General features: G+C 42.3%; 1 protein-coding gene across 1 annotated transcript in view; it reads left to right on the forward strand.

Annotated features, from left to right (window-relative positions):
• gosr1 (golgi SNAP receptor complex member 1) overlaps window positions 1-18,547 on the forward strand; it is a 73,893-nt gene extending 55,346 nt beyond the window's left edge. Inside the window, exons 7-9 of the mRNA XM_060943964.1 lie at window positions 3,097-3,126; window positions 11,673-11,755; window positions 17,936-18,547. Of these exons, the coding sequence (XP_060799947.1) occupies window positions 3,097-3,126; window positions 11,673-11,755; window positions 17,936-18,060 (238 nt within the window). The 3' untranslated portion in view covers window positions 18,061-18,547. The remainder of the gene's footprint in view (window positions 1-3,096; window positions 3,127-11,672; window positions 11,756-17,935) is intronic.
• Window positions 18,548-18,737: the final 190 nt, after the last annotated feature.

An 18,737-nucleotide genomic window follows, 5' to 3' on the forward strand; every position in this document is an offset into this window, starting at 1 on the left:
AATATCCCGTCCACATGGGCAACGGATCAGTAAAATATCAGGTACATATGGCAATGCAACGCTTGCTGAAAATGATGCAATACACATGCCACACCACTACGTGCGCTGTAAGACGGTCCCATCGGAGACACCAGAACAATAGAAGAAGTAGGACGCATGCGCATAAACCCCTTCTTCTACCCGGCGTGAATGAGTGAGCGCTGCTTATTCTAGTCATGTGGTTGTGATGTCATCGTAAACAAATCCGTTCTACTCATCCAGACGATTTCGCAACGGCGCCGTTGCCAGATTTTTCCACTCTGGAAACCGTTCTCAAAAAATATCGTTTTGGGGCGCCCAAAACGCCGGTGCCATGTGGACGCCAGGCCGAAACGATAAACAATTTTATCGGATTCACCTGAATCCGTTGCCGTGTGGACAGGGCCTGAGTGACGACTCTGTAGCTAGCAGACAGTCGATTTAGCCTGTTCGTCTGCTCCCTGGCCTTGGCTCTGGATTGTCAGAAATTAACTAGGCCTGTTCTGAGACTATGACCTATGCTGCAGGAAAGGAGAGCAGCACCTTCCTGAGTGGGATGGATACCGTCCCGCCCTAACAGGCCAGCAGTGCCCTCAAAATGAGCCCAATTATCTGTAAAGCCCACACTGTTTTCAGAGCACCACCTGGACAACCAGGGGGAAGGGGGATTATGTCGTGGCGATTTCCGTCCATCCATGCCGGGAAGGGTACTCACCTTCTGAAATCAACTCCTCTCACAGTTTTCGGAGGAATTTCATGAAACTTGACAGGAGTCTTTGTTATATGTCGGTAATACGCATATTGTAATTTCGTTCAATTCCTTCACATTTTACCAGAGTTATGGCATAGTTGCCAGTGGGGGATATTGAGCACTCTTGTTTTGGTAATGTTACAGTGTGCACAATCGGAATATTAACTGATCATTTATAACTTTTTTTTTTTTCCTTCCCCAAAGTTAGTCTACTACAAATGGGCAAAGAGTTTTGCCAAAAGAAGGCAACTAAACATATTTGGAGGAGTGCACTAATCAACAGAGGAGAAAGAAATGCCATCCTTCAGAGAGCAGGGCATATTATGGTTTCTTGGACCATTGTGGTGATTTGAACCTGACATCTCATTATTACAGGGCGAAGGATTTTGTTATGGTGCCACTTGGAAGCCCAGGCTGCAAAATCCAAAGAAACTGTCCTATGGCTGCTGTATCAGCACAACTAATAAGACACAATTTATAATAATTAGTCGAGCTGCAAAGGCATGCTTGATTATGCTTTTGCCTTTAGGATTAATCGTGACTTAACGGAACTTTGATGACAGCCTTTGAACTGATGGGCTACTCTTAGACTAACACAAAGCCCTAGGTCATGTTTGTGTATGTGACTTGTGTCCTCAGTGTAGCATTACAGTTGTTGGAATGAGTAATGTGGACCATTTAACCTGTTCAACCCACTGCAGCCCTCTTCACTGCCAACATTCCGTAGCACCACTGTACTCTGGTACCCCTTTTCCACCAAATCAGTTCCAGGGCTGGTTCGGGGCCAGTGCTGGTTCACAACTCGTTCAACTTGCAAGCCAGCTGAGAACCAGTTTGCTTTTCCATAGCTCGCGGTGCTAAGGGAAGACACGTCAGTTACGTTGCTACGTTTGCATAAACCTTGGTGCGAATATTGAAGCAAAAACAACACGGAAGAAGCAGCAGCAGCAACAACAACAATAATAATAATGGATGACTTCGCGTTTGTACAGCTGCTGCTTCTCGTCGCTTAAAAATGGCGATCTGTCGCGGTCTTGTTATTGTTGTTGGTCGTCCCCCCCGCTGATATAAGCGGTTCTTTCCTCTAGCCCAGCAGAGAGTTGGTGCTAGCCTGGAACCGGTTTTTCTGGTCCCAGAGCCAGTTCTTTGTCAGTGGAAACAGAAAACCCGGTTCCAAACTAAGCACTGGCCCCGAACCAGCCCTGGAACTGATTTGGTGGAAAAGGGGCATGGGAGACCTGGAGCAGGGCTAGAATTTGTAATCTTGTTTTAGTGCACGTCAGAATCAGAGTTTTCTGGCAAAGCAAAGTCCCATTTGTCTCAGACAGGTGAATGATTTTTTTTTTTTTTATATATATGCCCCCAGCTCCTGTTTTTCCTGGGTATTGTACCATAACCTGAACACAGACATGATTTTGAGACGTACATGTCAGCTGTATGCACACTTTATTATACCCCTGCAAACAAAGGTGTTTTTTTGGTTTTTGGGGGGGGGGTTTTTTTGGGGGGGGGATAGAAGTCACCCTGTCTATCCGTCCGTCTGTCCATCCATCTGTCCATATGTCTTATACAGTAAGCGCGACTCCTCCTAAACGGTTTGATGGATTTTGATGAAACTTTACAGTTGTAATCTACCACCTGAAGATGTGCATGAAGGAAAATAATCCTGAACCAAGGTCTTACAGATACTTATTTTCTTACATATGTTATTATCTGGTGATGTGGCTCCTCCTAGGCTTGTTGATACCCTGGAAATGATACCACATTGTACCAAATGGATTTAGACCCCATATATTATTGAGATGAATGAATAATAGGAATTTGAATCATGGTGTATCATTTATTTAAGTTCACACACAGTTCCAGTTGACAAATTTTGGGGGGGGTTTTTTTGGGGGGGGGTATTATTCTACAGTGAGTTTACTCACAGTTTTAGTTTCATTAGGAATGACGTGAGTCAACTTTTAGTTCAGTGTATTACAGGTCTCGAAGATAATTTGCATTTTCATTCCAGGGAGCCAACACAGAGCCTGAAATAAAGTTCTAAAGATACTTCTTGAAGCTGCGTTAGAACTGTAACCTGACATCTGGATGCATTTTTAATTCTCTTTCTACTTAAAATTAATAAGTAGAGTTTGTGTATCTGTAGAAAGTATTGAAATGTTTTCTTTTCCAAAAGAGGAAGAGCATCTGGTCATTGCCTGCATCTGACTTGCTGTGAATACACTCCTGGACTGATCCCAAAAGGAGACGCTTAATTCTAGTCATTCATTCATCCTGGTTTCAGTTTAAGCCTCTTACAAATTCTTTTTTCTTTTCCCCTACAGCTCAGATCGACTTATTGAAGATACAATAAGGTAAGCCTGATTCTAAAAAAATAAAAAAAGAATGTTTGTTATTTAAAGACATGACTTTCCAGAGTGTTATTGTTACTGTAGTAACTGTTATATTTTAACTGCCTTTAAGGCTACATCCACACGACAACGGCAACGAGATTTTTTTTTTTTTTAGCGGGTAAAAAAAATATCACGTCCACATGGGCAACGGATCAGTAAAATATCAGGTTCATATGGCAACGCAACGCTTGCTGAAAACGATGCAATACACATGCCACACCTCTACGTGCGCTGTAAGACGGTCCCATCGGAGACACCAGAACAATAGAAGAAGTAGGACGCATGCGCATAAACCCCTTCTTCTACCCGGCGTGAATGAGTGAGTGCTGCTTGTTCTAGTCATGTGGTTGTGACATCATCATAAACAAATCCGTTCTACTCATCCAGACGACTTCGCAACGGCGCCATTGCCAGATCTTTCCACTCTGGAACCCGTTCTCAAAAAATATCGTGTTGGGGCACCCAAAACGCCGGTGCCGTGTGGACGCCAGGCCGAAACGATAAAAATTTTTTTATCAGATTCACCTGAATCCGTTGCCGTGTGGACAGGGCCTAAGGCCCTGTCCACACGGCAACGGATTCAGGTGACTCCGATACAATTGCTTATTGTTTAGGCCTGGCGTCCACACGGCACCGGCGTTTTGGGTGCCCAAAACGCAATCTTTTTGAGAACGGGTTCCAGAGTGGAAAGATCTGGCAACGTTGCCGTTGTGAAGTCGTCTGGATGAGTAGAACGGATTTGTTTACGATGACGTCACAACCACATGACTGTGAGTGCTTCACGCCGGGTAGAAGTGTAACGAATATCACCAGGAAAAAGCCTTACAGAGCACTAGTGAGAGTGAAACACGAGCTTGGATATTATTATTATTATTATTATTATTATTATTATGTTCAGTGTTAGTTCACAGTAGTAATGCAAGAAGCAGAATAGTGACAGTAATAGTGAAGCAAAAACATGCAATTGTACAAACACTGCAGCTCTACAGCAAAATATTCATTTATGAAATGGTCTGATTCTTAACACCAGTAGTGCCAATAATGTTCTCATTGCGATGCGAGTTGTCAACAAATCCTATAACTTGGTTCATGAAACGTGCTTACAAAATATTTTCACTGTGAATATTTATTGTGTAATGGTGCAATCCCGCCAGCAAAAATAGGGGAAAAAAGGCGCGATCTCACCTCTTCAGATATTGATTCAAGTCCGACAATACATTCCTCAAAAAGGGCGTAGAGGAGCAAATTAATCCAATTTATTCCGGACCATTAAAGACGCCGCCTTCCGCGTAGAATCATACGTCATCCTCGCCGCCATATTGGAGAGGTCAAAGCGGAGAATAAAGATTAGCTGCGTTTAACTGTACCAACAGGTTTACCGTCCAAACGAGATCATATGGGATTACCTTTCACAGGTGAGAAACAACAAATTAATCCATCCTGTATCATTCAATTTATTCCGGACCATTGAAGACGCCGCCTTCCGCATAGAATCATACGTCATCCTCGCCGCCATTTTGGAGAGGTCAAAGCGGAGAATAAAGATTAGCTGCGTTTAACTGTACCAACAGGTTTTCTGTCCAAACGAGATCACATGGGATCTCGTTTGGACAGAATTTTTCAGACTGGAAAAATACTTTTCATTGTATTTGGTCATTATAATGTAATTTTACAAACATATTTTCCTGACTTTGTGGCTAATATGAAGTCTCGCGCATAATAGTTTATGCGCATGTGTCCTTACTTCTTCTATTGTTCTGGTGTCTCCGAAGGGACCGTCTTACAGCGCCCCTAGAGGTGTGGCATGTGTATTGCATCGTTTTCAGCAAGCGTTGCGTCACCATATGGACCTGATATTTTACTGATTGTTGCCCATTTGGACGCGATATATTTTTAAATAACATCTCGTTGCCGTTGTCGTGTGGATGTAGCCTATATGTGTATGTTTCTTAACTGGAGTGTGACGTGCCTTCTCAAATCCCTGCTAAACCAGTAGTGTAGTTTGCACTCATTTCCATTAGAAGAGACCTCAATCAATGCTAAACATCAAGCCACTAACCCATTACTTTGTCCATTCTCTGATACCATTAGATTATTGCTTGAGATTAGGCTGAAAGCAGATCCTGTCTCTTAAGTGAAGCTGTCAGAAAAGCTTTCTTGGCAAACATTTAATGGTTGCTTTTGTTTGAAACCGCATATTCCACTTTGTTCAAGCATGCATCCCATGTCCACGATGGCAGGCACAACTAATGGATACAAATCTTAACATATCATAAAGGAACATTGCTGTATTTTGTTATTTTCGTGTTTTTGTTTTAATCAAATGCTTCCTGCGAGTTGAGTCCTGGCTCAGTGAAGAACAATTAACACCTCTGAATGTGCAGCTGAAACCCTGGGTACAGGTCCTGCCCTTGAACTGAGCTCATGCTTCCACCTGATGGCCGATGTGCAGGCCGAGTGAGAGTGGTTCATGTGCTCACCCATGGCGTGACTGGACGCGCTTGTGAGCACATTCTCTTCTTCCCAGTCCCAGTGTAGCAGCTAACCTCATGTGGGGGAAGCCCACAGGAGCCATGTGGCCCAGATGCTTAATTAAGCTGGTTCCTGGTCCAGCATCATCTCCCTCAGCATTATTCATGCAGAAAATTGCTCAATATGATCATATGCTTATGATCATTAGGTTTTCTGCACTGGACTCACAACGATACACTAAAATGAGTTTGGGACTCCTCATTGCTGTGGTGCGTGGGTGCTCCTGATTGCATTTTAATGATTCTCAGGAGGGTCTCCTAAACAAAATTGCAGTTCATATAATGTCCCTGGACAACATTTTATAAGGAACGATTAGCATTATGTATAATTAACAGTTAATTGGCCTTACCACTGTAGATGAGTTGGAATTGGTGACTCATGCTGAACGTTTGTTGTTACTGATGATTATTTTTGAGACTGTTTTGATTTGTTCCAGAGATGCCAACATGCACAATTTGGGTGTAGCAGCTACGGATTTGAAGCACAATTACGGTGTTACGCTGAGACTTAAAAAATAATACCTTTTTCAACTGGTTTTGCCCGTGTATCGATCAAATCAACATGTTCTCAGCGTTCGGATTGTTCACGTGTCATTGTTAACACTCATTCCAGGAATTTCCGTATCCTTAGGTTAGCTGCGTCATTATTGGCCGAGAGGTGACCCGATTCGTGCTCTCGGCCAATCACAGCGCATGTTAAATGCAGTGCTGAGAAACGCACAGTAGTGATGCATAGTCGTCTTCCTGGAAGCAAACTGTCGTCGTCGGTCGTGTTCCAGAACTGAAACTTTCGATTTCTCTCACAAACTAGTGTCAGGTGTGAAGTGAGGACAGACCATGGATTGTGAATGATGAAGGCTATGTGAACAGCAATTCTGAGTTTAATACACCACCGTGTATTGTACAGTTGAAACTGGATAATCACCATGCCTACTGTACTCTGTGTAGGTGCAATTTCAGCGTGCAGCATGAGGGGAAGGGCGATGCGTAGCGCCACATGAAAACCACCAAACACAATTCCTACAAATCAGCCGTCGAGACGACAAAATGTTAAATCCAGACTGGTGCACAGTTCAGGAAGTAATTACAGTATTAATTTTGTTATTGAAAGCCCTATACATAAATCTTTTATCTTTTACTCTGGCTTTTGTTGTTGATCATGATGAAACTACTGAAACACTGTATTTACAGTACAAGCGCAGTTATCTGAACCCCTTTTGTCTGAACATCCTCTTGGTTAGCCAGACGTTGTCCCTGGCGAGTTTGGACGATTGAGCTTATACTGTACAGTAATCCCTGCATTTCTTTTTCTCAAAAAGAACCAGATTGCATCTCTGAGCTTCCCTGAAATTTGGTTTATGGGGGCCTCAGCGCCTCCCACCCTAATGGGAAGCCTCACTTTGCTCGGCTTCACCTCACTGCGCTCGGAGATGCTACGCTTTTTCATTTGTCATTGTTGGCGTCTCTGATATTCAATTTAGGAATATAAGACAAATACATGAATAACCAAGAATATGGCCACTATGAATTTTCAGATCTAGCAATTTAGATATAATAACTGTCCGCCTGGTATTTCCAACCCACCAACCAGCTCTCCATTATCATGCAACAGCTACCAACTGACGAGCTTGAACAAGTGCTTCCTCTAAGATGTGAAGCCAGCTAGTGACATCTTTTCAAACTTGGTGCATCATAAAACATTTGGATGAAAGCGCTATCTGCCTTCTTCCTCATACACGAGCTCTCGGGGAAGAAAGAATACGATATACCTCCCACCTAAAGTGCATGGCTGATTTTGTGCCCTTAACTCCTGGCCAAGGATGGCTGTGGCATCAGGATTTGACCTCACAATCTCCTGACCATAGCGCAAATATTGCTTTACACGCCATTTGAAGTGTAATGATAATTAGAAAGTGATTAAAGCCTCGGTCACAACTGGCCGTACATGCTCCTACAGCCGGTCTACGTGCAAAAAAACGCAAGAAACGCACGGAGGACGCGCGTGTGACGTGCTGATTTTTGAGCCGTAGACTGGCCGCAGAGGTTCTTTGTCATGTCAAACAAACTCTACGAGTGCTTACGTTTTTTTCAGGTTGCAAGACAAACTTACGGCCAATGTGCGTCTTTCTCCACGAACAAAAAAAACGCAGCGATTTGGGAAACGCCAAAAATCGTACGTCCGGTTGTGACCTAGGCTTTACAATGCCGTTTGCGTCCTTTAATCTCCTGTGTCAGTCAGTGCGTTTACATGCACATAGAGAAAATCGAATTTCTGCCGTAGCTCGACTGAAATCGAAGTTCTAGATGCCATGGAAACACTTTAGCTTTGCTGAAATCGAACTGAACTGGATTTCTCGTAATCGAGCTACGCGACCTAGATTATGCTATTGTAGCCGAGCTACTTAGTGCATGTAAACCCTATCGAGCTACTTACTTCAGTACTGCCCCTTCCAGAAGTGACGAGTGACGAGACCACAAGCGGGGAAACACAACAGCCTCGGTCGGCATGACAACAGTACTAGTAGTGAGCAGCAGAAGAGGTCAGGAGGAACAAGGAGAACGAACGTCGTCGTTCTTCTTGTGAACACGGAACTGATAACTTTGTTTATACTCTTGAATAGCTCTTCTTGATGACGACAACCGGAAGTGTACCAACACGATGGGGCGTGTAGCGCCACCTGTGGCTCGGGTGCACAATGTACCTCACACAATAGCTCGATTTCCTTGTGTGCATGTAGGATTGGATTTCTCTGGCACCCCTGCTGGGACCCTTAGCTCGATTACCGACAGTAGCTCGATTTGGATGTGCATGTAAACGCACTGAGTAAGAGCAGATCTATATGTTCGTTCAATTTGAACATCTGCAGTTCCTCAGTGGTGCTGTTGACTGGAAATATTTCACATCTTTTCTTAGGCTCATTTAGACGAGTAAACAACCATATCAGAAATGTATTGTGATATATGCTTCTAGTGTTTACTCTTTTACTTCACTGCCCCTTTGGCGGGAAACATATTATTCCTCTTTCCTGTCGTCAGCTCTGTTCATAATGTTTTACTCTGTGAAGGCAGATTTGTGCCCCTATTAGACCAGAGCTGTGGAGCTACTGTATGCATCAGCACATGTTGTAAGAGTAAGAAAGTCAGTTTAGCTTTGGACAAAAATAGGAGTCCAAATGAAGCATTCTCTGTGTAGGTCCACTGTCCCAGTCCTCACGTAGGGGTCCGTCAGCACAACTCTCAGAGGTGATAAATGTCTCTGGAGTCTGGAGAAGCTAAATTGAACTAAAACAAAGCTCAGGTTGTTTATGTCTAAAGGCAGCAAGGGAGAAAGCGCCAAGAGAGAGCGGTCTTATTTGTTCTACAATTTGTTTATATCAGTGGATTTTGTTCTATTTTGCTACGTTCCATTTTTTTATTTGTGATTTAATACGGTGTTTATATCAGTTCTGTGTTGTATTATGTGTGGAGCTAAGCTCTTAGCACAAGTATAAAATTACCAAAAAAAATGTACTTTGTAATGATGCAGTTACATCTAAATCAAGGATGTGAACAGATACGTTACTGGAGGATCATAACACCTGAGAGCTTGCATCATTTGACACATCTAATGCAACTCCTCAGCTAATTCCCAAGACCCTAATGGGTGTGTTTGAAGAGGGATAGTCTTATGTGGTTATGGTCCTCTAGGACAGGAGTATGACGCTCCTGTTGTACACAGGATATTCACAGCATTTATCCAAACGACTTGGACGTTTACCTGTTTGTCTTACACTTTTAATCAGAAGCTTGTGAAAAGTGAGTCTGCATGTGTACAACTGTGAACATTGAGTTTTCATTATACAGTGGGGCAAAAAAGTATTTAGTCAGCCACCAATTGTGCAAGTTCTCCCACTTAAAAAGATGAGAGAGGCCTGTAATTTTCATCATAGGTACACTTCAACTATGAGAGACAGAATGAGAAAAAAAAATCCAGAAAATCACATTGTCTGTCTGATTTTTAAAGAATTTATTTGCAAATTATGGTGGAAAATAAATATTTGGTCAATAACAAAAGTTCATCTCAATACTTTGTTATATACCCTTTGTTGGCAATGACAGAGGTCAAACGTTTTCTGTAAGTCTTCACAAGGTTTTCACACACTGTTGCTGGTATTTTGGCCCATTCCTCCATGCAGATCTCCTCTAGAGCAGTGATGTTTTGGGGCTGTCACTGGGCAACACGGACTTTCAACTCCCTCCAAAGATTTTCTATGGGGTTGAGATCTGGAGACTGGCTAGGCCACTCCAGGACCTTGAAATGCTTCTTACGAAGCCACTCCTTCGTTGGCCGGGCGGTGTGTTTGGGATCATTGTCATGCTGAAAGACCCAGCCGCGTTTCATCTTCAATGCCCTTGCTGATGGAAGGAGGTTTTCACTCAAAATCTCACGATATATGGCCCCATTCATTCTTTCCTTTACACAGATCAGTCGTCCTGGTCCCTTTGCAGAAAAACAGCCCCAAAGCATGATGTTTCCACCCCCATGCTTCACAGTAGGTATGGTGTTCTTTGGATGCAACTCAGCATTCTTTCTCCTCCAAACACGACAAGTTGAGTTTTTACCAAAAAGTTCTATTGTGGTTTCATCTGACCATATGACATTCTCCCAGTCCTCTTCTGGATCATCCAAATGCTCTCTAGCAAACTTCAGACAGGCCTGGACATGTACTGGCTTAAGCAGGGGGACACGTCTGGCACTGCAGGATTTGAGTCCCTGGCGGCGTAGTGTGTTACTGATGGTAGCCTTTGTTACTTTGGTCCCAGCTCTCTGCAGGTCATTCACTAGGTCCCCCCGTGTGGTTCTGGGATTTTTGCTCACCGTTCTTGTGATCATTTTGACCCCATGGGGTGAGATCTTGCGTGGAGCCCCAGATCGAGGGAGATCATAAGTGGTCTTGTATGTCTTCCATTTTCTAATAATTGCTCCCACAGTTGATTTCTTCACACCAAGCTGCTTACCTATTGCAGATTCAGTCTTCCCAGCCTGGTGCAGGTCTACAATTTTGTTTCTGGTGTCCTTTGACAGCTCTTTGGTCTTGGCCATAGTGGAGTTTGGAGTGTGACTGTTTGAGGTTGTGGACAGGTGTCTTTTATACTGATAACGAGTTCAAACAGGTGCCATTAATACAGGTAACGAGTGGAGGACAGAGGAGCCTCTTAAAGAAGTTGTTACAGGTCTGTGAGAGCCAGAAATCTTGCTTGTTTGTAGGTGACCAAATACTTATTTTACCGAGGAATTTACCAATTAATTCATTAAAAATCCTACAATGTGATTTCCTGGATTCTTTCCCCCCATTCTGTCTCTCGTAGTTGAAGTGTACCTATGATGAAAATTACAGGCCTCTCTCATCTTTTTAAGTGTGAGAACTTGCACAATTGGTGACTGACTAAGTACTTTTTTGCCCCACTGTACATAACAGTGTGATTCATTTTGAACAAAGGTATATCAAGTAAACGTATTGCACTGCGTTTCGTCTGCTGTCAGTTTGTTTTGTCCATAAATTGCACTTGATCTGGGATGACCTTTGTATAACTTGGGGGGGTGCTTTTTTCTTTTTTTTTTTGTCCCGTCCCATTTCTCTAGCAAATAGCTGAAGCCTGCAGCATGCACTTAAGATGCCAGGCTATCATTTACACTCTGAAAAGCTGCTGAGCCCAATCCTGAGTGAGCTATAGTGTCACACGGCAATTTAATCCTCTCGACCAGTTACAGGAAAGCAAGACTCAGCTGAAGAAGACAAATAAGTGCTGGCTCTGGATTTGCCTGACAGTTTTAGAAAAGTCTATGCATGTATAACCAGGTCATGGATTTCAAGAGCGACAGCAAAGTCATTCAAGTCTTCTGTATTAGACATGGTTTACAGCAGAGTAAACGAAGGCTTCTTTCTGTAATCGAAGGTTTAACTCATGTGAAACTATTCTCTTGTTCTTTTCCAGTATTGCCATGGCAACCAAGGAAAACATGACCTCCCAGCGAGGTGTGTTAAAATCTATACAGAGCAGGGTCAACACTCTGGCCAGTATCCTTTTACTTCTGTGACAGAGACGGAGTTGAAAGCATCAACGAATGACTACTAGAGAAAAGACTTGTAGCTTGCTTTATTAAGATCTTGTTTCGAGTTGTTCTTGAAGCTATTAGTGCTGAGCGCACTGATATGGGAGAGAAATAATTTTTTGTTGGTGAATTTTATTGGTGTTGTCCCCCCAAAAAAAGCACTCTTGCGCTATGTATTATTGTCTCTATTCCCTGTAACCAAGTAGCCATTGTCTTATGAACATTTAGTAAGGTAGGGTTGAGCACCCAAAGGTCAGTCACTCCAACAGTCAACAGGTGATTTGGGCTGTCTGTTAAAGGTAGAGGTCTGCGCGGGACAGAATTTGCAGTCCCGCTCCCGCCTGCTCCCGCAAAGAATTATGATTTTCAGTCCCGCTCCCGCCCGCCATATTTTGTCCCGCTCACGCCCGCAAATCCCGCATGATGCAGACGTTCGCGTTATTTCTCACGAAAGTTCTTGTCATTGGCTTGGGGAATTAAAGATGCTGAGCTCTCCGCTGACCAATCCTTCATTTATTGTAAGTTTATTGTTTAGACTCTGACATTCTGCTGACACATTCCAAGTTGAGCGCTGCATGCGCTCATGATTGACAGCTCTCGCTTTGATTGACAGCTCTCGCTTTGCGCACTCGCACACCCACTTCCGACTCTGTGGCGTTATGATTCCAACCGCGATTTCATTCTCCTCTCATATGAAGTGCTGCGCAACCACAACTAGCTCCTCAGATTATACACTGTCTATTTCTAGCTTTAAATTGAACAATCTGTGCGATACACAGTCCTTTTTAATACTAGTTAATACTTTTTAATACTTAGGACTAATACTCTTGACTTTTTAACGGTAAATGTACCTCTTTTTAAAGCAGCACTTACTTCTGAAGCACTGTGAGCTTCACTAGAGGAGCTCTGCTCTTCTGCCATGATCGGAGATCTCAAACACGGAAGAGCGGAAAGGAATCGGAAACGTACGTGAGATTAGACCACATCCGCAAATTTAGGCATCTTAAAATGTTTTTATTAATGCCAAATAAAATATCCAGCACAAATTATATACGATAGACATAAATTAATAATTTATAAATTTTATTTTAAACACGTTTTTAGTTAGCGGGACTGCAGCTTATCACCTCTCCCGCCTGCTCCCGCATTGTGCACTCCCCCTCCCGCCCGCGCCCGCAATGAGCTTTCAAAATTTGTCCCGCGCCGCACTGCTTTGCATCGGGTCCCACGGGACTCCTGCGGGAGTGCAGGGCTCTAGTTAAAGGATATGATCAGGGTCTCCGTGCTACTACCATTTGTTTTTATACCCCCCGATCCGAAAGAAGGGAGTATACTGGTTAACCTCTGTTTGTCCGTCCATCTGAAACACCCTTCTTCTCAGCAACCACAAATCATAACCACTTGGTACCGAGTTTCAGCTGGGGGTTCTATACCATGTGTACCGTTTTCAGGTCTGTCACACATCAACTTCCTGTTTACCGGCTAAATGTATTTACGAAACACACAGGGTGGATTTACAAAATTTTCATAACACTTTTCTCAGCAACTACAAATCATAATTGCCTGATATTTGGTACCGAGCTTCAGCTTGGGGTTCTATACCATATATACAGTTTTCAGGACTGTCCCACATCGACTTCCTGTTTACTGGTTGAATGTATTTACGAAACACACAGCATGGATTTGCAAAGTTTTCGTAACACTTTTCTCAGCCACTACAAATCAGAATTGTTTGATATTTGGTACCGAGCTTCAGCTTGGGGTTTTATACCGTATATACCGTTTTCAGGTCTGTCGCACATCAACTTCCTGTTTACCGATTGAACGTGTTTACGAAACATATAGTGTGGATTTACAACATTTTTGTAACACTTTTCTCAGCAATTACAAATCACAACTGCTTGATATTTGGTACCGAGCTTCAGTTTGGGGTTCTATACAGTGTATACCGTTTTCGGGTCTGTCCCACATCGACTTTTAAAATGACAGTTTACCAGAATGCTATTTGAAATCCCTGGGGAGAGACACGGCTCTTTACTCAGGGTCAATTATTCGTTGAAGTCAGCATTCATAATAAGTGTCCTATTCCTTCGATTGCTTGCATTCTGATATAAGCAAGAGCGGGGGGGGGATACGTAAGTGAGCAGGAGCTCACAGTTGATCTTGTTTGATGCTACGTTTGTCTACACTGATAACCAGCCAGATCAAAGATGAGCAATTTTTTTGTTGTTCATACAGTTTGTTATAGTGGTAAATTTTGACAACTAGTATTTTATTGGGTGGCTAAATTTAAGTTACGCTACAGCAGCTAGTTTCCAAAAATTACCTTCCTTACTGTGGAGGCAGCAACCAGTCTGTAGTGAGGGAGTTGCACAAAGTCACCATTCAAACTAAAGGGAAGGGGATAGGCTGTAAGATAAATGCATGACTGCCACAACACAGATACAGCACTTCATCAGAGGCTGTTGGTGTGCAACAAACTATTAGCACAAGTAATTAGTGCTGTGTGCTATAGACACTGAGAGAGAAGGCTGAACGTTTGAAACTCTTTCTGCTGCAGTGGAGCAAAACAGCAAAGGCAACTTTTTCCCTAAAATGTTCCTTGAAGCAGACCTTCTAGTAGACATCGGAGTCATGGTGTTGTGGAAAGTTGTGACGACTTCAAGCCTGGTTTATGTTTTGTGCCTTTCTCAAACAGTGATGCAAAGGGCAGGCAGACTCAAAAAAAAAGTATGATGACATTTTGCTTGCACATTACCTATGGTAGAGTGGATCCTTCAAACATAAATGAGGCGTCATGTTCAGCCACAACACCGTAACGCAGAGTAGTAGTGGGTGTCTTACTGCCATACAACAAACAGAAGAGAGACAGAGAGCTAGTTTGAAAGAAACTGAGGAGTCCTCGATTGTTGTTGATCTCATCCCAACAGTTAGAACTGTATCGCCTTTAAAATGGATATTAAAGTCAAACGAAGCCCAAAAATAAACGCCATTGGCCCATCACGGAACGTGCCCTGATGTGCACCATTGCACATTTAAATGAAAAATTCTCTAACGCTTTATTCATTTTAAAAGTTGCTAAAAATAGGCTTACCTAGGCGCCGCCATCGTCACCGACACAGAGTTATCGACTCAAAGGTTCAGTCTGTTTGTAGTTTTGCTGTAGTTTTTTGAACAAAAAGGGGTTCAACCATACATGTTTGAGTCAGACTATGAGCCCAGGAGGAAGAAACAAACGGTGAAAGAGATTCCAGCAATACCAGAAGCGATAGCGGATTAAATGAACACTGCGGCCGTGCAAGTCAGCCTGGTGAAGACGGATGTGATGTACAAAATGCCATCCAATGCTCCAAGCTGAAGAGAGCATACGCTGTGCCAGCTGGACTGATATCCTGGGCAAAAAAAATGGATGGCATAGCATGCATTGTAAATCATGGAGAGTTTTATACAGTCTGTGTGCAGCATGTCACTCTGTGCGTTGCATATATACAGTTTATGATTTACATAAAGTACCCAGTAGAGCACCAACTGCCTTGCCAAACAGGTTAGAAAGCCTAAATTGTGGCTAGAGGATCCTAAGTTTTTGCTAGATATTATAGCAGGTAGTGGTAATAATACCACTTCTCTCTCTGTCTGTGTGCATGTGTGTTTTCACTGCTTTAGCAGGGTTGAATGCAGAGACAGAATTTCCCTGCTGTAATGTATATGTGACAAATAAAGGCTGCTAATTCAAAGAAATCTAATCCGAAATTATATAATTTGGAAACGAGTGTTTTACTGGGAAATACACCACTCATATATTTCATACGAGCTACATCCAGGACACGGAGATTCAAAACCGCGACATAAATCTCTATTGCTGGGGTTCAGTCACGTGACTTTTCTTAGCGGTTTTGCCGGAAGTGAAATAGCTGGTGGTCTAAACGGCTGCTGTAGTGCAAACAACTAGCGATAACTTATCAGAGTACGCTCGTAATCTAGAAACCACTGCTCGCTTTAGATATATTCAGAAGATTGCTATGTGCAGCGGAATCGACCCCTACAGTCTGGGAAAGAAGGATTTGTCATACGATCTCGAAAATTACCGTTCAATCGAGTTCCCCGACATCTTGAACTATCTGGTGTTGCAGACGTCCTTCTACACCGCAAAACAAATGAAAGCGTGGAAGAGTATGGAGGCTTACAACTTTTTTTATATGTGGCTGGGTAAAGGACCTCGGTATCAAGTCGCTGCTGAATGAATCCTGTATTGTTTTTGCCCGTGCAAGTAGGTGTTTTTTTTTTAAGCTTTTCGTTTGCGTCTTTACAATGAAGCGCTGCAAGTTGAAGTGTAAACAAACAACAGTTCGCTTGATTCTCATTTGTGTTGGCTCTTATCTCTCAGGTAAATCATTCACAAAGATCATCAGAAACCCCTTTAAAGACCTGGATCTTAGTTAAACAAGACGGAGAAGTGATCACGGCGCATTGTAACTGTACGGCTGGGGAAGAATTTTGTTGCAACCTTCATGCATGTGGACTTTGTGAGGAGGAAACAAAGAAACAGCTGGGGACTTTAGTGCTTTGTGACAAAATAAAAGTACCGTAAAATAGCGACATATGGCTAGAAAAGTACTTGGAAAACACTAAGGCCATAGCTGAGAGGGAAATACAAACCTTTCACCAAGTGATCACTGCAAACTCGAGCACGCTTCGACTCGGCTCCCTTCGATTTCAGTGAGAGGCTCAAAAGCCGCCTTTCTCCACGTCGTTTTGTGAAATCCTGTGTCCGTTCACCCTTTTTTATTAGTTCACGGCAAACCCTGAAGAAACTTCTATCAGTTTCACAGTTTGATCGATTCGAACAACCTAAAACAACGCAAGCGTAAGGCATTTTTCATGCGAGCAATGCACCTTCTCTGTACAAACGCTTTATCAACTGAGCTTTGGTAGACCACCAGCTAAAGTTTCGAATAACTAATGAGGCGGATGTGACGTCACGTGAAATCCAAGAATATGTCACTTGTGAGGAAATCAATGAATTGTTTTGATAAATTTGGGTACTTTTTGTTTGTTGAATGTCTATATATAATAAAAAGAAAATCACACGTTGGCTTGAAAAACTCGTACTTTTCAGATGAAATGCTTTATGAATCTGAGTGAAACATTTCCCGATATTTCACTCCAATGACGTCACTCCCAGTGCTTTCCCGCTGACTAGATGCACGTTGTCAAAATGGCGAACCGGTTCAAAATTAAAAATCTATTGATTAACTTGCTTTTTTTTTTTGGTGATGTCTGTATTATAAAGAACATTACACTGTGACACGAAAATATGAAGTTAATCTTCTTGTGTTGAAAATATTTTCACCTGTCTGTTTCACTCACTCGTGAATATATTCTCCACTCGAAGATAAACTTCATATCTTTGCGCCACCATGTAATATGCTCCGTTTCTGTAACCATGTGATTTTTTTTTTTTTTTTGGCAACAAAATCCGCGAATCAACATACTTCACTTTTATGAAGTTGAAATCTCACTCCCCTAGATGACACATACGCAGTACTGACACCAGTAAACAATCCCGTTGCCGTATGAACGTGATTCTTGCCGTCTAAAAAGATTGCTTTTCTCAGGGAATAAAAGCATGTCTCACAAGCTGATCAGTGATCGGGCTTATTTTTACACCCAAACACTTGACACTCGGCATCTTTACGGTTATTTACAATAATTTAGAAGCAGTGTATCCATGAGCTCCTCTAGCCTCGGTAAGTCATATGGGAAGTGGATGATGTCATGATTTGTACTCCGAGTGCAATATTTGAACCTCAGTGAGAGCAAGATGGCAGCGCCCAGGGACATATTGTTTTTCTTTTAAAATAAAATCTGTACTTACGAACAAGTGAACACTCGAACATGTCTTGTATGGATATCATCTGTCAGTATAAAGGAGTTTATTTTTTGTGTTTTGTTTGGCTTTAATGACGGTAAGACTTTGAGCCTTTCACTCATTCTTAAAAGAAATATTGATTGATTGATTGATTAAATGCTTCAAACATGTATCTTATCTCCTTAGAATGAGACATTTCTTGAAGAGAATGATTTCATTTTAATTATATTTAAAAGTTCTTGGCACTTTCTTTGAGTCCTTAACTTCCCCTGCCAGATCGATTTCCTGCCATCAATAGCCTCATCCAGCGAATCAACTTGAGGAAGAGACGAGACTCCTTAATTCTGGGTGGAGTTATCGGTGTCTGCACCATCATTCTGTTGCTTTACGCGTTTCACTGAGTGACAGAAGAGCCGATGGTATTTTGGGTTATTCTGCAAGCAGTGGCAAGGCTTGGAGAATAAGCTCAGTGAATGGGACCCTGGAGGCTGCTAAGCAGACTTCCACTTGGCCTAATCAAATAACAGGATTGATTGTGGCCAGCATGGACTACCTTTCTTGTATCTAGCACTGGGTTGGATGTGGCTCTTACAGCATTTTTGTTTTCTTTAATACAAACATGCTCTTCTGGTGACAATGAAATGGAGACCAAATAATAAACGAGAACATCAGAACATCTTTGGTTTTAAAGAGCAGCCTGTAATACTAATACTGGCCTTGAAAAAAGTCTCTGACACAGCATCATGAAATTGTGCTGTCACTGTTGATTACTGGGGTAAAGAAGATTTTAATGTGATGGTCCTTTTAGTGAAGGGGATGTTCATCATGTTATGTACCATGTGATTTAATAAATTATTCATATACATGATATTAAAAAGTGAAACACTTGGTACTTGTAAAGTTTTGGTTTTTTTTTGTTTGTTTTTTATTCTAAAGACAGCTATTAAGATTGCTTGGGCTTATGGCCAGTTTGCTGACTAAGAAAATTACATAATGCATAATTACGTAGTGCATAGAGATGTGATTAACCTAAACTTCATGTTTTTTTCTGCCAGTGGAGTAATGTTAGAAAGGTAGA

This window comes from Neoarius graeffei, chromosome 17 (assembly GCF_027579695.1).
Source record: "Neoarius graeffei isolate fNeoGra1 chromosome 17, fNeoGra1.pri, whole genome shotgun sequence".
Taxonomy (NCBI): Eukaryota; Metazoa; Chordata; class Actinopteri; order Siluriformes; family Ariidae; genus Neoarius; species Neoarius graeffei.